At 36.4% G+C, this 19670-nt stretch overlaps 3 protein-coding genes across 3 annotated transcripts; all 3 read right to left on the reverse strand.

The window, feature by feature from the left end:
* Nucleotides 1-1608: 1608 nt before the first annotated feature.
* Nucleotides 1609-3571, reverse strand: LOC111611413. Its single transcript, XM_023348117.1, has 5 exons — nucleotides 3500-3571; nucleotides 3089-3421; nucleotides 2535-2984; nucleotides 2358-2453; nucleotides 1609-2001 (listed from the first exon to the last, which is right to left on the reverse strand). The coding sequence occupies exons 1-5, from the start codon at nucleotides 3555-3557 to the stop codon at nucleotides 1970-1972; spliced, it is 969 nt and encodes a 322-aa protein (XP_023203885.1). The 5' UTR covers nucleotides 3558-3571; the 3' UTR covers nucleotides 1609-1969.
* Nucleotides 3572-7517: 3946 nt separating this feature from the next.
* Nucleotides 7518-11824, reverse strand: LOC111611411. Its single transcript, XM_023348104.1, has 8 exons — nucleotides 11751-11824; nucleotides 11319-11630; nucleotides 10929-11219; nucleotides 10340-10429; nucleotides 10062-10090; nucleotides 9647-9706; nucleotides 9464-9532; nucleotides 7518-8680 (listed from the first exon to the last, which is right to left on the reverse strand). Exons 1-8 carry the CDS (start codon nucleotides 11797-11799, stop codon nucleotides 8579-8581), a joined length of 1002 nt encoding a protein of 333 aa, XP_023203872.1. The 5' UTR covers nucleotides 11800-11824; the 3' UTR covers nucleotides 7518-8578.
* A 1281-nt stretch (nucleotides 11825-13105) lies between these two features.
* LOC111611428 lies at nucleotides 13106-15647 on the reverse strand. Its single transcript, XM_023348219.1, has 5 exons — nucleotides 15583-15647; nucleotides 15150-15461; nucleotides 14748-15050; nucleotides 14386-14492; nucleotides 13106-13183 (listed from the first exon to the last, which is right to left on the reverse strand). The coding sequence occupies exons 1-5, from the start codon at nucleotides 15617-15619 to the stop codon at nucleotides 13106-13108; spliced, it is 837 nt and encodes a 278-aa protein (XP_023203987.1). The 5' UTR covers nucleotides 15620-15647.
* Nucleotides 15648-19670: the final 4023 nt, after the last annotated feature.

Genomic DNA, 19670 nt, shown 5'->3' on the forward strand with positions numbered 1-19670 from the left:
GCAGACAATCAGAAATGACTGAGAGTGTAAAGAGGCAAGAGGTGAAATATGAGGATCTTTGTGGTTTGTGAGGCGTTACTTCCTCATCATGACTTCACTCTGTCTCAAAAATTTGTTTTCTTCTTAACACCAGGACTTTATGGCTTTTATATGTGTGGTAGCTGATGTGTTAGGTTCACAAAGAGGTCAAATCTTTGACTAGAAATTGGTGATTTCTTTCTATGTTGTTTTAAATGTGACCCATTATGCTTCCTGGAACAGGATATGATTCACATTCAACTTTATTCAAGTCCTGAATGGGCAATTAATGTTACACCAAAGATATGTAAAAAGACAGTTAAAAAGTAAAAAACAATAAAATGTACTAAAATATCAAATATAAATCAATAGGATAGGTCTATATGCAATACAAAACATGTTGATTACATTTTAATGCAGTCAACATACTGTACACACGTTCACCCCCCCCCCCCCCCCCCACACTCCTTCACACACACAAACACACACACACACACACACACACACACACACACACACACACACACGCACACGTTCACCCCCCTCCCCCCACACTCCTTCACACACACACACTCTCACACCTACTGGGATGTTTTTGTACTGCAGTCGTTCCCAAGACCTTCCTTTTGTTATGTTTTCTTTAATTTGTAAATTTATTCAAGAATATTTAGATTTGTATTTACCAATGATCCTTTTCTTAATATTAATTATTTATGAAGTGATTTGTGACACGGCAGCTGAAGTATTTCCATTAGATGCATTTTTTTTTTCTAAAATGGCAAAATTATGTACGTTTTGTTTGTTTTCTACTTTTTTTAGGTTTATTTCAGATCACAAAATATAATTATAATTCTGAAAGTTCATCTGAAGTATTCTTGGTGTATTTAGAGTTATATAAAAAGAACTAATAAATGTCCACTCTGAAGTGCCACAGCGCTCAATGCTGATTCAGAAAAAATAATCTTTTTTTGTTAATTTTGTTCGTTAAATTGAATGAATTGTTTATTTTGTTGCTTAAACAACATCACATTGTGGGATGTTGACTCCTTGATTATTGTAATCTCTTCACAAAAACAAGATTTTATTCTGGTCATAAAGACAAATGTAAAGAAAAATAAAATTCTTTGTAATTGTTATTTGACAGTAGGGCACAACACAGCAACATTCAACAAAAATAGATGCGTAAATAATTTTTTGATAAGTTCAAACTGAGGACAGTTCATTCTTGGGTCATGGCTTCTTTGAGCAAATATAAAGTCAGGTATTTGACCTGTGGGTGTATTAATAAATAGTGTTGGCGGTTTGATGTCATGGAATATAACCTGGCTGTTTATTTGTGGTGAGCCATGTCTTAGTTTCTGTCAGCATCTCCGTTTCTTAAACGATAGGAACAGACGTAACCATCAGTTCTGGTGGTTTCTTCAGTCTTTAATTTAAACTCTAACATCCTACACTGTGGCCAAAACACTCAGCTGTCATTTCACACTTTCTGTGTGTCAGACCACACTGTTAAATATGCAGTTTTTCCAGAAAGCATGCATTCGTTGTTTCAGGAAACAACTGAGAATACTTGGCAGATAGAACTAAAGGTAAAAGGAGAAGTATTATTTATTTTCCAGGCACATAGTGCCATTTTATTGCACAATCTATAACTACGTTACCTTTAGCTTTTATAAAAATACAATAAAATTTACTTCAAAATTTGAAATTGGTCCTCTGTCTCTTTAAGAAGTTCCTCTTTCCGACACTCTTCAGCATGTTGTCACTGCGATGTCTTTCTTTTGTGCCATTTTACAACCAGCAGAGACCCTGGATGGATAAGTAGTTTGTATGATGAGCTCCTCAGATGCACAGTTCCACCAAGTGTTTGCTAAATGCTGCTGCCGCTAGTCTGAAGGAGCTGAATGGGGAAGGTCCGAGTGTTCGGGTCGCTGCGGTTCGGTACGCTGTTTCATTTTTGTTGGGTTGGCTGTGTTCTGCGTTCTGAGATATAATCAGAAGAGAGAATAATGTTCAGTTTCCAGCATAAAAATCAAACTCAGAGGCATACAGTATATCATCATGTTATCAGAAATAGTCATACTCAGTTGCATATCGGGCGTCTGCTCCACCACCACACCAGCTACAGCCATGAAATACATTATTTTAAAACAAATCCTTGCTTTTGTCTTCTGCCCTCTAATAAAGGAAAGCTTTACCAAATATGCGTGATGCGTTTACAGCGTTGTTGTATTTTTAATGACTGTAGACTCATAACAGATGGATTTTGTTGAACTAAAAAAGATCTGTACAGACAATGGATGGATGGAAGTTTAAAAACAACGTTTGAATGTTCTTACCTTTAGTTTTTGCCCACTTGTTGACTGAAACAACCAACATTAGGAGAGCTGCCAAACCCACAGACACAATGATGCATCTTAGAAAATAGATGAAATCTGAAATAATTAAAAAAAGAGTGCATCAGAACAGAATGACCACATTCATTTAAAGAAATGTTTTGGAATGGAAGATATCACCTTGTTGCTTTGAATACTTCCTGTTGTCGGTTGCGTTGCCTTTGATGCTCGTCCATTTCCTGCTGAATGATGGCAGATCCGCTGTGGTTGCTATAGAGATTGTTGGTTTTCTTGTGGTCAGTAAAGTTGCTGTGTTTGTTGCTGTTTTTGCTGTGGTTGTTGTATCTTTTTCTCCATCTTTCTCATCTTCAGACTGAGGCCTGAAGCTGAACAGCTGAACCTCTCCAGTGGTTTTAGCCGTCACTTTGCATTTCAGTAACTCATAAATATTTGACTTCTGATTGAAGACAGACTTTGTAAATGTCACAGTGGTCCGGCAGGAATATGATACGACCTTCACACCTGAGGGCATTTTCTGGTCAAACACCCACTCTACTGTGTGAGTGCAGTAGTTATGTTCCTGTAAAGAGCAGCGCAAGCTAACATCATCATTAAACTCCGGTTCACTCACTGCGAAAGAGTCACATGTAGAGAGGAAAAAAAGAGAATACATCCAAGTTATTATTGCTATCTTTATGTTGAAGTGACAAGCATATTTTTATGAAAACACTCACCTCTAATAACAGACACATCAACCAGAGACTCTTGTGAATCTTGATTTGCCAGCAGGTTTTGTCTGCAGGTGTAAAGCCCAGCGTCCTGAAGTGTGACCTTCTTTATAACCAAAGAGCAGTTCGCTGTTAAACTCAGTCTGCTGGGATCAGTTGTTGCATCTTTGTTAATCTGCCCATTTTCAAAGATGGTTCCTTCCTGCATGAAGTTTCTGTACGTCCATGTCATCCTGTCACAGTTTTTCTGATCTTTTATTACATTTTCACAAGACAAAGTTATTTTGTCGCCTGTTTGGACGGTGAAGAAGGATGAAGTTTGCCCCTCTAGTGCTGCTGCTGAAAAAAAATACAGAATAAAAACATTCAAGAGTCACAATATACTGTAATACTGTAGTCAGTCTAAACGATTCATACCTGGAAAATGAAACAGTACCATCAAAAAAGGTCCAATAATCGACCCGAACCGAATCATTGTTCTCTGCTCTATTGTCATGGTCAGATAATGTTAAAATGGCTTCATCAGGAAGATGCAAACATGTGCAGTTTGGTTTGTGAGGTGTTACTTCCTCACAGTTCACACTTTGTGCTTCACACTTTGTGACTCACCTCTGACACTTTAATGAATATTTGTTTCATGTTTTGAAACAAAAGTCTGACATTTTCACTCTAATTATTTATCTAATAGTTTTTAGGGTATGTTTAAGTGTTATCAGTATACTGCTTTTGTTTTGTTTTGTTGTTGTTTTATTTTGATCAATTTAATGTCCAGCTGCATTAGAGGCGCTGAGTCGACTGCTAGTTGCAGGAGCGGTTAACAAAGTGTTAGTTTCGAAACTCAGAACCGGCAGCTGCAGGTTTTCCACTGAGTACAAATAAAACAGAAAATAAATTGTTATTAATGGTGTAGTTATAAACATCTGCAAGACAAAAAAAGTGTTTAATATCATTGAAATATGAGAAAGTAAATTCTACAAAATATTTGATTTTAAACTGTGATCATTAAGAAGCATTATATAAACTAACCAACACACCAACAATTTTCTCTCTTAAGTTTTTTCCCTCAGAAGGTTTCAAACTGAAAAGCTGCTTTTTATTCTACGTCTTCACAGCCGGAAGGATAAATGAGATATTATTTTTAGTTTTAAGTGCAGAAGAGTTCTTGTTTCCATTTCCTGTTGTGATCAGTTATAGGTTAGTCACAGTGTCACCAACTGCTCAGCCTGAAATCTGCTCCGTGTTGCCGCCTTCGGTCGCCGCCTCGTCAGGCTGGTTTATGCTACATGTATCATGGATTTTCCAGGCACATTGTGCCATTTCATAGCACAAACAAGTTACCTTAAGACTATGAAAATGTTGTACATATAAAAAACAACTTAAAAGATATAGGGCTTCAGATCTGTCTTCTGTCTCTTTAAGAACTTTTTCTCTGTCCAGCACTTCAGTACGTCATCATAACACAGATTCTCCATTGGTGCCAGTTACAACCGTTTTTAGGAGAGTTGTAGTTTTCATAATAAGTTCAGACGCAGCTCCACCAGTTTGCTAATTGCTGCTGCCGCTAGTCTGTGGGGCAATATGGGTAAGACAGGAGAAGGCTGATTTAAGGTGGCAGCTCAGTCGGGTCACAGTATGTAGAACTGTAGTCTGCAGAAGCTGCGATTCCATTGGTGGAGACAATTTAGCAATTTCTGTGTTTCCTAAATAGAAACGCAATTAAAATCCCAAGTAAAAAAGTTTGTTCATGCGATAAGTCATTAAAAAACAGGCCACACCATCGTCATCCTACCACTTCCTGTTGTCTTCTTTGTGTTTTCCTTCAGTAGTAAAATCCAGTCATTGATCACACGACTCGTGTGACTCGAAAAAAGCATTTCCATTGTATTTTTTAAAAACACACTAATTTTGATACAGCAAAAAAACCTCACATCATCCAAAAACATACATTTTTACAAAATTGCTTTGTTTTCATTAAACATATTAATATTTGTAATCCCAATTTGCACAGTTATATGGTCAATGGAAATCAGGAAGAGTGGTGGCGAATGAAATAATAAACAAAAATAAAATTGACTCCATTTATTTTCAAAAATATTCCACACAACATAAATTAATCTTGTTTGTTAATGTTTTTTCAAATCATGTTTTGCTCTTAAAAATCTATTCCCATAAGAGCTTGAACTTATTAACATAAGATACTTTTTGCATGGTTTCCCCTTAAAACACGTTTTTACATGTAGAATTTAAACATATTCTGTTTTATTTACTCTCAATGTGTATTGTAAATATATGTCCAACATCATAATTTATTTTTAGAACTTTGTCGTTTCTATACGTTTCTGATTGTTACGGTTTGTAAAGTTTATATGTTTAAATATCTTCTTCCTTCTCAGTATTTGGGATAAAACAGAGTTTGCACCTCATTTATGTTTTACAGTGTAACTATTATTCTTGACCACCAGGTGGCGGTGTAATTCTTAAAGCATTTTAGCAGCTTTTAATTTATAGATATCATTCACAATTTTAAAATAGTAAGTTTTATTTACGCTCATTGGACATTATTTAAATTTGTACCAGAACATATTATAAAATACTTCAAAAACTTTCTATGATTTTCGGAAATTTACAACATTTAATGTCTTAGAGCTTATGTAATTATTCTTTAATTTCGTACAAAGTAATTATTGCACTCCACCACCAGATGGGGGTGTTGTCCTTAAATTTGAACACCTCCCTATTCAATGATGAAAAATTTTAATATTAAATAAGCTTTACTTACTCCAATGTGCATTAATTTTGCCCAGGAATACCTTGAAAATGGATCAAAACGCTCAAATTTTTAATGAATTCCTGAAATTTTCGAGTAATTTCTTGATTTGTTTCATTGAATTTCACAGTATGTAATTATTATTCTCCACCAGCAGGTGGGGGTGTCGTCCTTATATTTTAACAGCTCGTAATTCAAAGACGTAACGTTTTAAAATGCTAAATAAGTTTATTTGCTCTCTGTGCATTTGTTCAATGTCCTATAAAAGTTATAACTTTGGGATTTTTATGAATATTTGAATTTTAAAGTTGTTAAATTTTACAGTATATTTTATGTTTCTTCCTTATCCGCAGCTGGAGGAAAACAGGATTTGAGCAATGGTCACATTATAATGTTATTATGTAATATAATCATTGTTGTCGTCCAACAGTTACAAGTCAATGTCAAGTGATCCATATATAAATACATCTGTCCATTTAAGGGTTAATAAGCGATTTATTTTATGTAAAACCTTTATTTCTAAATCTTTACCTGTGAGATCTGAGTGCCGATGACTCTCTGCTTAGCAACTAATCTCCAACCAGATTGAAAAGGGAGTAAAATCTTCAGCTCGAACGTTTTCCCGTCACGTCGACTCTTAACTTTCCACCACAGTCATGTTGGCCATCACCATATGTTAGGTTTTTAAAACTTTGTGCATTCATTTATTAATAGCTAGAATAAAGTAATCTTATGTGCAGAACTTGCAGGAATATGAGTCAGTCAGAATGTAACTATAACTTTTCCTGTTTCAAATATCAACAGATGGATCTGTGAAGAGGCTTTTTATAAACACGGGGCTCTTTCTGTGGTTTGTGCTCTTACTTCCTCATTATGACTTCTATTCCTTTATATTTTCTCCATCCTTCGCTGTATTAGACTTTCAATACATGTTTTTTATTTAATGAGGAAAAATGTTTTCAAACTGAACTCTCTGCTTTTGAAGTCTGTAATATCTGAAATCTTGTTTACTAAGAAGTCTAAACCATGAAGTGCACCAGTGAGATTATTAACTTTATATTTGCTTGAGTCGTATTACCATTCATATCAAAGTGCATATAACTTGTTCGTATCTGTTATGTTACACATTATTATTATTATTATTATATATACACGTCTGTTCAACCATTGCTCCGTGTCTCTTGCCACGTTCAGTAAGTCTGAGAAGAGATGGGCCTCGAGTTGCGTGAGCGGTCACTTCCTCTTCTGAAGTGGTGACTCTGCTGTCTCAATAGTTTCCTGTGCTTTAACCATTTTAAAGTTAAAAAAAGGTAATTATAGAAAAAATGAAATTGCAGATTTGCAACCTGGTTGGATTAAACAAATATTTTGAGTTGTCTGGACTTGTGCATGAATTTAAGAGAGATTTCATATGATTAAAGTTTGTGTGAGCGGATGTAGGTGTGTGGTTTTTAAAAGTGGTTTCTTCTGTTCATGCTACATGGAGGTGGGAGTTACGTTTTCAGCTCTGGTCTAGCTTAACTGCGGTTGAAGCGATTATGCTTCATAGCTTAACTAATGCATGCAAACGACTTGCTGAGAAAAATGTACAAAACGTTCCATTAGATTGACAGACGTAGATCATCAAGTCAGTCAAACAAATGTTTCATTTATTTGAGGATGGAAAAGATTACAAGCATGTTAAAATATTGCTTATAGCACATAAGACAAAAACTTTATATCAACTCTTTCTACTTGAGAGTAGCAACTCGCTCTACCTGGGTTTCATGAGAGCCATTTTGACCAGAATCTGTGGGGGCGGACTCATTAAGTCCAACAACCAATCAAACTTTGAGCACCATGTCTGAAAGTCCCGAGTTAGTTTCACTTTGATCTTCTAATGTAAGACCAAAAACAACAACAAACAAACAAATAAAAAACCATCATATTGACAAAATTAATATGTTGAGCTGGTGACTTTTTAACATATTTAAGGGAGGAAATCTCATTTCTATATTGGGGGGACAAAAAACAGGAACATTTTTTAAGAGCAATTTTGGAGGGGTCGGCAAAGTTACAGTGAAATGTAACGTAAAATGTGGTTTAAAAAGTTTTCAATGTGTTCAACCTGCAAGGCCAAAAATGAGTAGTAAGTGGTAATACTCAAACATGGGATTTTCTCAGTGAGCAAAATATTGAGACCCATAAAAGTCAAAGTAAAATTTAAATGTTTAGATATGAGCTTGGTTCAGTGGCACAGATAGAATCTCTGCTACACCTTTACAAAAATTTAAGGCTATAAATAAAAACAAGTTGTAATGAGCAACTCCACTTGATAAAATTCCTCATAAATATTGATTTATTGCAGTGGCTCTTAATTCAATGTATGTGTTATTTAAATTGTAACTTGCTAAGTTATTTAAATTATAACTTGCTAAGTTGCCTAAGTTCGTTAAGTTCCTGTCATTGCTAACACTTAAGGCAGACTGAAATTATAAAACAGAAAATTGACATCAAGGGTCCTAACTTTTCCTTCTGTTCACTGATTGACCTAGTAAAAGTTGTACTAGAGGAATCCACTTCAATGGGAGAAATCGCAGACTGAACAGTGAAGGGAGATGAGAATCGAGTAGAATTGCACTGCAAGGCAATGGCCAGGTTAGTGAAATGCTGATATTAGCTCTAGTTTAGTTTTTTGGCTAAAGCAAACATTTCGGAAAACCAAATCCAATATTTTTTTTTAAACAGTTTCAGGCAGTAACATCATCTGTTTCTGTTTTTTTGACTACGGCGTAGACTGCTTCTTGAGCAGCAGCATCTTCAGGAGAAGAGTTGTCCACGGAGGAATGAACCTACATGAATATGTATAAAATGAACAAGAAAACACAACATTTAGCCAGAGGGGCGACCAGATTATTAAAAAACCTTTGACTTCACTCTACTTCATGAACCCACCGTCCCTTACTGTTTTGATTTCACTGTTTAGAACAGACTTAAAACTAATTTTGCAGTTAGACTGTATTCCTGATCACTAAATATTGCTATGATTTTACTAACAAAATGATCCATTTAGTCCCTGTAATGTTTTAAAAGGTGCTAGAAACAAGCACATGATCCACAGGTAGAGTAATTAATGTGTTTTCACACCTGATAGTCCAGTTTGATTGGGGACCACAATTATGACATTTATTACATTTTCAGCTGGTGTGGTTTGCTTTCCCACTGCACTGTCAAACGGTCCAAACTAGTTGAAAAACCTGTTCCCTTCCTCGCCTGTGGTGGCGCTACTGAGGAAAACATAAATACCTCAGTGAGCTCAACTTCCTGCTTCATGTAATGTGAACAGAAATGGAGTGATATCAGATTTTAGCGGTTGAAGGATTTCCCTTTTGTCTTTGGTAAAAGACCACAAGTCATTTCTTTTGCTAGCAGTAGACGCTCACATCTGTTTTACCCAACAATAAAACACACAATAACACACACAATAACACACACTGGCTGGTTTCAGTAACAATCTGTCTGTCATTAAAAGGCTGTTCCAAACCTTTTTATGCCATAATGTAAATTAATTAGGCAGCACTTTTAAAAATTGTGATTTATGTTTAAAATGACCAATACTGAAATAAATCACTCACCTGTGATTTCCTCTTGGCCTTATTGGTGTAGCAGACGGAGGCGTAGTACACACACCCCTCTGGTTCAACCTGTAAGCAGAAAACAGTTTAAACTAACCTGTAAATAAGATTCAAAAGTGTCTTTCACTCAAACAGTTCAAAGAGAATTAACACCAGTTTGAACTGGTTTTACTGTGCTTTTACCACAACTTCACTGGTTTCTGGATCCGAAACTGTGACTTCAGGTTGTAAGATTGGTTCCTGCTGAAAATGTAGAAAAAGCAGCCTGTGAGTAAAAGCCTTTGATTCATTTCATTGTCAGTAAACATACATTAATGAATGCTAATAATTTGAGCTTTATTTTACTTGTGAAATAATTTTTTCAAGCAATTTGTTTCCAATATTAAACAAGCAGGAAGAACGAGCTGCAAACACAGTGATAATAAACACAACCAGGATGTCGCTTTGCTGGAGAAACATATGAAAACTTGTCCACGTTGCACTAAACTGGTCAATCCTACCACTACTAACTTGGACACAAACTTTTAGTAGGTTTTACTATCACTATGATTCTCTACAGAGACGTAGAGCAAAACCTAAAGCGTTGATGCAAACTCACCGTGTTTTCTTCCTTCTTGATTTCACTTCCTGAAAAAACGATGGAGGTGAATTCAGCTTCATAGTGCAATATAAAATAATCAGTTCTGTTCCTTAATAATCACCAGATTCAGTAGATGTATTCTGTTGTGGATCAAAACAATCTTATGTTCATTTCAAGCACTTTGTTCTAAGTTTATGACAAAGTCATTGTCTTCTGTTATTGTAAGATAAAACAGTAAAATGGTTCAATCATGTAGATTTAGAACGATTAAAAGATGAAGCTGTGAATGTTCTGACCTTTAGTTTTCTTCCATTTGATGAACAGCAGAATGATTATTAATACGCCTGTTGGAGCCACAAAAACAACAATATGCCACCAAGTCCAACCTGGAAAGAGAGTTTATGTCAAACAGGTTGAACTGCAAAACATTTCTCAAACTGAGGAAACCAGAAAGTTTCCACTGGGAGTTTGATTTTTCAAAAAAAGTTGTTTTGGGGATTGTTATAGTTTTTGAAATTTGATTCTTTCTTGTGGGGTGAAGGTATAAGAGTTGCCGGTTCAAACCTCCACTCAGCCTTCGACTCTGACCTGAGCCTTCATAAGAGGCTGAGATACAAACTGTTTATGATTACAAAAAAACCTTTTGGTAAGGTTACTGTCTTTGTAATTATCATGTTAGGCCTATTTGCTTCATTATATTGTTTTTTTTTTTTTGCTAATTTTATGTAATGGGTTATCTATTATTTTTTAGTGTGGAGTCTCTGTCTATGTTTCAACAGCAACAACCTAAATTAATGTTCCATTATTGGAAAACACAGTAATCTACTGAAGTTCAAGAAGAAGCACAGATTTAGACTTTTAAAAATAAGTGTATTATGCACTCACCTGTTTTATGATCTGTTTTATGAGCTGTTGAATGGTGGCTGAAGGTGAACAGCTGAACTTCTTTAGTTGAGATATTTGTGACGTTACATTTTGTTGAGCTAAAAAATGTTGAGTTTTGATGAAGGGAAGTTGTCAGTACCGCAGCAGAACGATAGAAGGGCAGTGATAGTTTTATATGTGAGGATGTTTCTCCTTCCCCCTCATGCAGCCACTTCACTGTGTGTCTGTGGATTTCATAATCCATCACAGAGCAGCTTAAGACGAATGAATTATTGATCTTCTGTTCAGTCACTGGTGAAAACGGAGAAGTTCAGAGTTAGATCACAATAACTCTATGGTTTCAATGTGTTGTAACAGAATAGTTTGAGCAGAAAACATGTAAATACTCACTGAGAACAACAGTTAGATAAACAGAGTTTGGTCCTTGTTGTCCTGATGTTAACTGGCTGCAGGTGTAACGACCAACATCCTCCATGGTGACCTTCTTTATGACCAGAGAGCAGTTAACAGTAACACTCAGTCTGTCTGATGTAGTTAAATTAATCTTTCCAGCTTCAAACAGCGTCACTGTTTTCATTGAACGGATTAAGACCCAAGTTGTTCCGTCACATTGATTCTGACCATCAGTCACGTCTTTACAAGGCAAAGTCACTTCATCACCAACTCTGACCAGGAACTCAGGTGCTTGTTGCCCTGCAGCTGCTGTTCAGAGAACAAGACAGAAAAAAGATCAAACTGAACATTCAAAACATTGATTAATGAAAAATGTGTTGCATAAATATTAATACAGCTTTGTAATGTTATTGTTAAAGGTTTACTTACCTGCAACTGTAATCATCAGTATCAGAAATAAATACATTTTGATCTCCATATTAAATCATTGTTCCTCTCTGTCTTGTCTTGTGAACAAATGATTCACAGACTATCAGTGGTTTCCTCTTAAAGCTAAAAACGTTGCAGGTTGTTTGCAAGGTGTCACTTCCTCATGACATATTTTTGTTTTTGCATCTGGGACTTGCTTCCTTATCATTTTTTTTGGAACTTTTAATTTCTAGCTGGTTCTAAAAACTCTGAACATCTCATTGTGTATTCATCTAACACTTTGATTTGTTTCCATGCGTCTCAAATATAAACTTTTATTTATCAAAGAGCAACAGAAAAGCAAGTAACAGAAATGTGGGCGTGTCTGAGGTTAGAGGTGTTAGTTTCATCTGAGAGCTCAGCCTCTCAGAATGTGAGAACAGAATCACGTCATCTGGTTGCTGCTTCTTTTCATAATAAAGTTATATAAATATATATGTATTTCTAATTATTTCTGACCTTTTTATTTTAAAGTGGTTTCCATGTCAGATAAGTTTTCTAAGTTATACTACTAGTTATTTATCAGTCATTTCCCTGGAGCAGCTTGCTGCCAGGTACCAGGTTAACCCTTCACCCCCTTTGGGAGGAAGTTTCTTCCACATCAGACTGACATCTGCAAGAAGGGTTGCAAGACTCAGAGTTTCTCAGGTTCTGCACATGTTGCAGTTGGCAGCAGCACAGTAGTGGACAATAACAGAGTACATTTACTACAGTGTTATACCTAAGAGCATTTTCTTACTATTTTTCCTTCAGTATTCATTTTTTGGGGAATTTCTGACTTTCAATTCCACTTGCTGCTTGCTGTTACTCATTCCTTGTGGCTCAGCATATCTTTATAGTCCGCTGCTGCTGTTTTTTCTTTACTGAAATGCAATTGGCCACAAGAAGGGGAGCCAATCACAGTTGCTGCTCACACCTTAGATTTGGCGCTCTGTCCTCCTCGTTATGTGTGCCGAGCTGAGCTCCTACTTTCATTTAAACATTTGAACTGGAGAAACCAGCGCACACATGACCAGATCTTAGCTCCATGTTTGTAGCTTATATGTTAAATGTGACATTACTTCTAGTTACCAGTGTTGCAGTTTGGGGGAATAAGAAGTTGTTGTTTTTTTCCTTTTTTGGGGATGTTGGTGGACAGAGTGGTTCTACATTTGTAAACTTTTGATTGAGACACTTTTACTTGTAGTTGAGTAAGATTTGACCTTATCAATACTTTACTTAAGTACTAGAGCATCGTCCACCACTAGTTATCCAGTCTAACATGTGACACACCTCCTGCAGTCAGGCCTTGGAGCAGCTTGCTGGCAAGTACCTGGTTAACCCTTCACCTCTTGGTTTGTCGGAGCATTGCCCTGAGAAAATGACAGGAAGCGTCTTCTACATGACACTGCCATCTGCAAGAAGGGTTGCAAAAGGCACAGAGGCGACGTTCACACTGCAGGTCTTGATGCTCAAACTTGACTCTTTCTGAAATCACTTTTTTTTTGTCTGGTCCATCAAATTGCTTTTAAAATGTTGCCTAAATCTGATGTCAGTGCAAATTGTTTGCAGTTCCAAACTGACCCACATGCAAAAGAACAAAACCTTCTCTGCTTCGGTTAACAAACCCCACAGTTCTTCACTGCATGACTGACACATGAACAAAACCTAATGCTAAATATTGTTTATTATCGGCCAAGTTTTATTTTGAATTTTGCAGAGCAACAGCACACTTATATCAACTGTTTTTCTTTTGCTATTACATATTTTTTGGTTTATCACAGAAAATATTTGGAAAAATCTCCAGCTCACTTTACTGTGAAAGGGAACAATTTGCAAGGCGAACAAAGCAGCAGGTTGTTTTCTTTCTGTGCGTCAAAATAAAGAACGGCATTTTGGGAAAACGGCATAAAAAATGATGAATCTCTGACTGTTACACACCTCATAAATCTAAAAATAAATGTCAATTCAAATATGAAACAGCTGAATTTGTTTTGAAATATAGCTTACATAGAGGCTGTGTTGTTCATTCTGAGAAGAGTGATGGGAGCTGAAGGTCCAACAGCGCTCTCTACTGGCTGGGGTCACTTCACAACAAAAACAACTGATTCATTTATTTATAAGCCTATTCTTATCCCACTTCATGGGCCTGCGCAGTTATTTAATGAAACTGTTTTTCTTTATTTAAAATCTAAAATCTAACAACTGTTGGTTTCCTTCAGTTGAACTGATTTCTGTTGATCAGAGAATCTGACAGCAGCAGAATTATTCTCTGTTTTCCTCCACGACTGTATCTTCATTATCATCCATGTGCCTCTGCTGAAAACAAAATATGTTTAATATTCCTCTTACATTTCTCCCAATTCTCACTACAACAATAATGAATCAATAATGTGGTGCTCTGATACCTGCCATAACTTCCTGATTTGCTTTTTTAAGTTGTAATATATTTTAACTGGGTTTTTTTCTTACATTCATAATCTGCATCCGATGTTTATGTTCATCTGCGTTTTCTTTGTTGATGACGCAGAACTAACTTTATGGTCACTTTAGCTGTAAAAACCCTGGTTTCCCAGGATGCTTTATGTGTAAACGTTTCATCTGTGAATGTTCTCACCGTTTTGTTTTTTGTCTTCATGTTGATTGTAATAACAGATGTAAGGAGCGCTGCCAAACCCACGGACACAACAACGCATCTCAGTACGTACAATACAGGTAGAAAACCTGACAATACAAAGATTTGGATTAAATTAGACAAAATTTACCAACAGCACCGATATCCAAGTACTGATCACCGAATGAGAAAAATAATCTTCTTGTCATTATTTTTGGATTTTGTCATCAGTTGATTGCTATTATATAATTTTCAGAGAAAAGACGATGAGAAGAAGCTTAAAAAATGCATGAAACTGGTTTTGTTGTGAGATTTATGAAGTGTATACAGATGTTCTGAGTTTGGATTGTCCATTATGCACTCACCTGAATCATGAGCTGTTTTATGATCAGTTTTATGATCTGTTGACTGGCGGCTGAAGGTGAACAGCTGAACTTCTTTAGTTGAGATATTTGTGACGTTACATTTTGTTGAGTTAAAAAATGTTGAGTTTTGATGAAGGGAAGTTGTCAGTACCGCAGCAGAACGATAGAAGGGCAGTGATAGTTTTATATGTGAGGATGTTTCTCCTTCCCCCTCATGCAGCCACTTCACTGTGTGTCTGTGGATTTCATAATCCATCACAGAGCAGCTTAAGACGAATGAATTATTGATCTTCTGTTCAGTCACTGGTGAAATCGGAGAAGTTCAGAGTTAGATCACAATAACTCTATGGTTTCAATGTGTTGTAACAGAATAGTTTGAGCAGAAAACATGTAAATACTCACTGAGAACAACAGTTAGATAAACAGAGTTTGGTCCTTGTTGTCCTGATGTTAACTGGCTGCAGGTGTAACGACCAACATCCTCCATGGTGACCTTCTTTATGACCAGAGAGCAGTTAACAGTAACACTCAGTCTGTCTGATGTAGTTAAATTAATCTTTCCAGCTTCAAACAGCGTCACTGTTTTCATTGAACGGATTAAGACCCAAGTTGTTCCGTCACATTGATTCTGACCATCAGTCACGTCTTTACAAGGCAAAGTCACTTCATCACCAACTCTGACCAGGAACTCAGGTGCTTGTTGCCCTGCAGCTGCTGTTCAGAGAACAAGACAGAAAAAAAGATCAAACTGAACATTCAAAACATTGATTAATGAAAAATATGTTGCATAAATATTAATACAGATTTGTAATGTTATTGTTAAAGGTTTACTTACCTGCAACTGTAATCATCAGAAACAGCTCTAAATACATTTTGATCTCCGTATTAAATCATTGTTCCTCTCTGTCTCGTCTTGTGAACAAATGATTCACAGACTATCAGTGGTTTCCTCTTAAAGCTGAAAACGTTGCAGGCGGTTTGCAAGGTGTCACTTCCTATTCAGTTCAACGTTTGTCTCACATCAGGGGCTTGTCATTTAGAACATTTTTAACTCAGTTTCTTATTTTAATAACCGAGGACATCAGTATTATTACTGTTTTCTAGTTTTAATGTGTTAAACTTACACTTTTATATCCTGAAGAATAAGAAACAGAAATGCGGTCATGTTTGAGGTTAGAGTTGTATTAGTTTCATATGTCAGCTGGACTGAACAGAATGTAGCAGCTGTTTTTTTTCTTCTTGATCTGATAAAGAGAAAAACTTTTCCACTCATTTGAAGCATGCTCCTTCTATCACGGCCTGAGAGTCTCAGGGTTTTGCTCAGTGTGTTAGCTGTTTGTTAGCTGCTTTTAGGACTGCACTCTTCTCTTTCTGGAATCTCATCCAGTCTGAGAGTCTGCTGCATCCACTTTTCCAGTTTCAGGATTACAGCTTACTGCTCAGAAGATGAGTTGTACCAAGGCCTTGGCTCTACACAGCTTCTGCAATTCCTGCTTTAGCTTTTCGTTTTCCTTCTTGATTTTGCCGCCACTAGACTGATCAAACTTATTTCCAGTTTAGAACCTGACCAGTTAAAATGGAGCAGCCTTTAAATTCCTGCTTTTGATTTGTCAGAGCTTCTCCCTGAGGTTGAATGTACTGTAATATTAACAGAACTTAATATTAACAGGATATTTACGCCATCTAGTGGTTACATTTCATCTTAGAATAATTATATTTTCGTCAGAATCAGCAGAGCTGTTGCAGGCTGAAGCTGCTGAGGAACAGTTCCAATATAAACAGCATCATAGTTGTAATAAACACAGTAAAGGAGGATTTAAGGGTTTAAAGTAATTGTAATAAAGGTTCAGGGTCTCAAAATCAAGCTGTTGGAATGTTTTCTTTGGATTTAAACAGCTTTGCATTGATGATACTTCAGGAATACAAAACGTTGTCCTGCTTTAATATGAACTTCCACCCTAATCTGCAGACTGTAGCCACAACTGCAACTGATTAGTCAGGAGATGTAAGCAAACTGGAGTCAGAATGAGCCAATCAGCATCCAGACCCAAGTCCAATTGAGAATCTGTGGAATTACTCTGAATCCAGTCTGATTGTTTTAGTTAAGACATTGCATGTCAGGACAGTCATTCACTTTTGGATGCTGTGCAGTTGAAAGGATTTTTGCATCAACATTATCACTTTCAGAAAGTTACTATGGTGGGCAAGGGCTTCCAAACCAAACCAACACTTAAAATAAGCAAAACAGGAATTTTAAAAAGATGAGTTTTATGATACATGAACTCTCCTTTAGTTTTCAGTCCAGCACACAACTTATCAAGGAGCCACTAATCTTATAACATCAGAAATCTGAGATTGCTGCAGACATATGTTTAACGATGTTCATGCTTTAAAAATCAAAACCAGAATCTAATGCAACTGAAAAATCAAATGGAGTCACATGAGAGAACTAGAGAACAGGACCAACAGTTTAATTTATCCTGCAGCATCTGTAGGTTGGAAAAACGTAAATAAGAAGCAAACATGATAAAAAATTAACTACAAAGTTCCCACATTGCACTACAATAAAAAAAACAAAACTGCTCACAAACTAAAAGAGGACACAGAAATGGATTATTTGAATAAATAAGAAAATAAATGTATCTGTATAAAATCTTTCTAAATTGTTTAGAATCAGCACACCCCTGCGCAACTGGCTGCTAGACTTCCTGACCGACAGACCTCAGTCAGTCCGGATCAGACAACACACCTCCGAGGTCATCACCCTCAGCACAGGCTCCCCTCAGGGCTGCGTCCTGAGCCCTCTGCTGTTCACTCTGATGACACACAACTGCGTATAAACCCTGTGCATGCAAAATGACAATAAAGTCAGTCTAAGTCTAAGTCCTTAGCAGAAGCAGAAATAACATCATAAACATGATGTTACTGCTAATAATTCACACTTTGAAATGAATAAATGTTCAGTTTTGAATAACTCTGTATTTTCAGTAAATATAAAAAGACAGTTGTGGCCACATAGATGAGACTTTAAGCATTTTCTGGGGAGTTGAAGTTGTTCATTAGTTCAGCAGAACAGAAGAACAAAAATCTCCAATTTCCTCATAGATCACCATTTCTTCATCTTCATCACCGTCACTCTGTAAAAACAACAAAACACTCAATGTTTGGAAAACTGAGGCTCTACTTTGGAAAACCGCTAATAGTTAAATGTCTTTTAGCAGCTTTTGTTGTTTTAAATACTTTATTGTTCCAGATTTACCTCCACAATCCCAGGAATCTTTGTTTTGTTTTCTGAAAAGAGTAAAAAAAACCTCAACTTTAGTTCAGCTTCAACCCAAAAACTTAAAACACGTCATGAAATCTTCTCACCTTCAGTTTTTGTCCAGATTTCCAGTCTAACAACAGAAATGATGAGAGCTGCCAAACTGATAGATACAACGATCCATCTCATTAAATATGCAAAGTCTAAAAACAATAACAAAATATTCTTAGAAACTGACATTTTCACTCTGAACATTCAGATTAAACTTTAAACACTACAAAATTAAAACATTACAGCAAAATGACAATGAGAATCCTTAAAAAAGCGCTATCTACATAACTAAAATTTGTGTATATTTGTATTGTAACTAATTTAGATAAAAGCTGCAAATGCATCTAAACATCAGGCTGAAATTTAGCTGTGAAAAATGTATTTCTGTAAAAACTGATGTGAAACTTAATGCAGATTCTCACCTGATTTTTCTCCAGAGAACTGAGGCCTGAACACAAACAGCCGAACTTCGTCTGTGTACGGATTCCTCACTTCACACTTCAGTGACTTGTAAACGTCTGACTTCTGTTCAGGGTTGGTTGTAGTAAAAGTCACATTGGAGGAGCAGGAACTTGCTGATATCTCCACCTCTGATGTCATTTCCTGTTCCCCCTCGAACATCCACCTTACTGAGTGAATACAGTGTCCAAATTCCAACATGGAGCAGAACAGAGTGAGTCGGCCATCTTCCTTCTGTTCACTTACTGGTGCAGGGGGAGATACAATGAAAGAACATTCAGCAAAGGAGCTACATGGCAGACTGATTACAATTCAAAAGTAATTGTAGACCACTTATTAATAAGCTCAAATCAAAGTAAAAATAATAAGTAATACTCACAGTTTATGATAAAAACATAAATTTGGAAGTCTGGTCTTTGGAGTTTATCTAGGACGTAAGTTCTGCTGGTGTAAGAACCGACATCATGAACAGAGACGTTCTTAATGACCAGGGAACAGTCGGCAGCCATAAACAGTCTGTTCAGTTTAGTTTCTGAAATGTCCATTAACTGTCCACTGTCCACTAGCGCCACTGATTCCTTGATTTCAGGATCAGTGAAGATCCAGGTGGAACCGTCACAGTTTTTCTGGTTGAACCCGGTTCCAGTGGGCAAAGTTACGTCGTCTCCAGTTTGGACAATGAAGAAGGACAGAAGTGATCTCATGGTGGCTGTCGACAGAAATGAATGAAAATAACATCCACATGATGTTATTTATACTTAGTATTGGGATTATTTAAAGTCCAAAACATTATTGAGAACGTTAATCCGGAAGGTCTAACAATATATTATGTATTAGCCGGTACTTTCAATGTAATAAGCCAAATAATTTGACATATAAACTGTATATTTTACAATGATGAGAATGAGTTGGTGGCTACCTGTGATTGGATTGTTTGTGAAGATCTCAGGTGTTTGTCCTGCAGGTTTTGTTGTTGGTGTTTCAGTTTTCGGTTTAGATGACACTCTGTGGTTTGTTGGCGTTGTCACATTTTTGGAAGTAGTAGCAGAACTTGAATCTGAGAATCAGACTAGTTTGCATAAAAAGGCAGTTTGAGCTGAAATGAAAGAATTTAAATACTCACCATCACGAACAGATAGGATCACCTCAGA

The sequence above is a fragment of the Xiphophorus maculatus genome, chromosome 15, assembly GCF_002775205.1.
Source record: "Xiphophorus maculatus strain JP 163 A chromosome 15, X_maculatus-5.0-male, whole genome shotgun sequence".
Classification (NCBI taxonomy): Eukaryota; Metazoa; Chordata; class Actinopteri; order Cyprinodontiformes; family Poeciliidae; genus Xiphophorus; species Xiphophorus maculatus.

Excerpts from the sequence above, each read along its gene's own strand:
- LOC111611413 (XM_023348117.1), bottom strand. The coding sequence starts at position 3,557 with ATGATTCGGTTCGGGTCGATTATTGGACCTTTTTTGATGGTACTGTTT. Across the intron at positions 2,985-3,088 it reads TGATGTGTCTGTTATTAGAG|TGAGTGAACCGGAGTTTAAT; the intron begins GTGAGTGTTTTC and ends ACTCTTTCGCAG. Across the intron at positions 2,454-2,534 it reads GAAGTATTCAAAGCAACAAG|ATTTCATCTATTTTCTAAGA; the intron begins GTGATATCTTCC and ends TAATTATTTCAG.
- LOC111611411 (XM_023348104.1), bottom strand. The coding sequence starts at position 11,799 with ATGGAGATCAAAATGTATTTATTTCTGATACTGATGATTACAGTTGCA. Across the intron at positions 11,631-11,750 it reads ACTGATGATTACAGTTGCAG|CAGCTGCAGGGCAACAAGCA; the intron begins GTAAGTAAACCT and ends TTCTCTGAACAG. Across the intron at positions 10,091-10,339 it reads CAAATGGAAGAAAACTAAAG|GAAGTGAAATCAAGAAGGAA; the intron begins GTCAGAACATTC and ends TCGTTTTTTCAG.
- LOC111611428 (XM_023348219.1), bottom strand. The coding sequence starts at position 15,619 with ATGTATTTAGAGCTGTTTCTGATGATTACAGTTGCAG. Across the intron at positions 15,051-15,149 it reads TTATCTAACTGTTGTTCTCA|TGACTGAACAGAAGATCAAT; the intron begins GTGAGTATTTAC and ends CGATTTCACCAG. Across the intron at positions 13,184-14,385 it reads TGAAGACAAAAAACAAAACG|ATGGCAGTGTCATGTAGAAG; the intron begins GTGAGAACATTC and ends CCCTTCTTGCAG.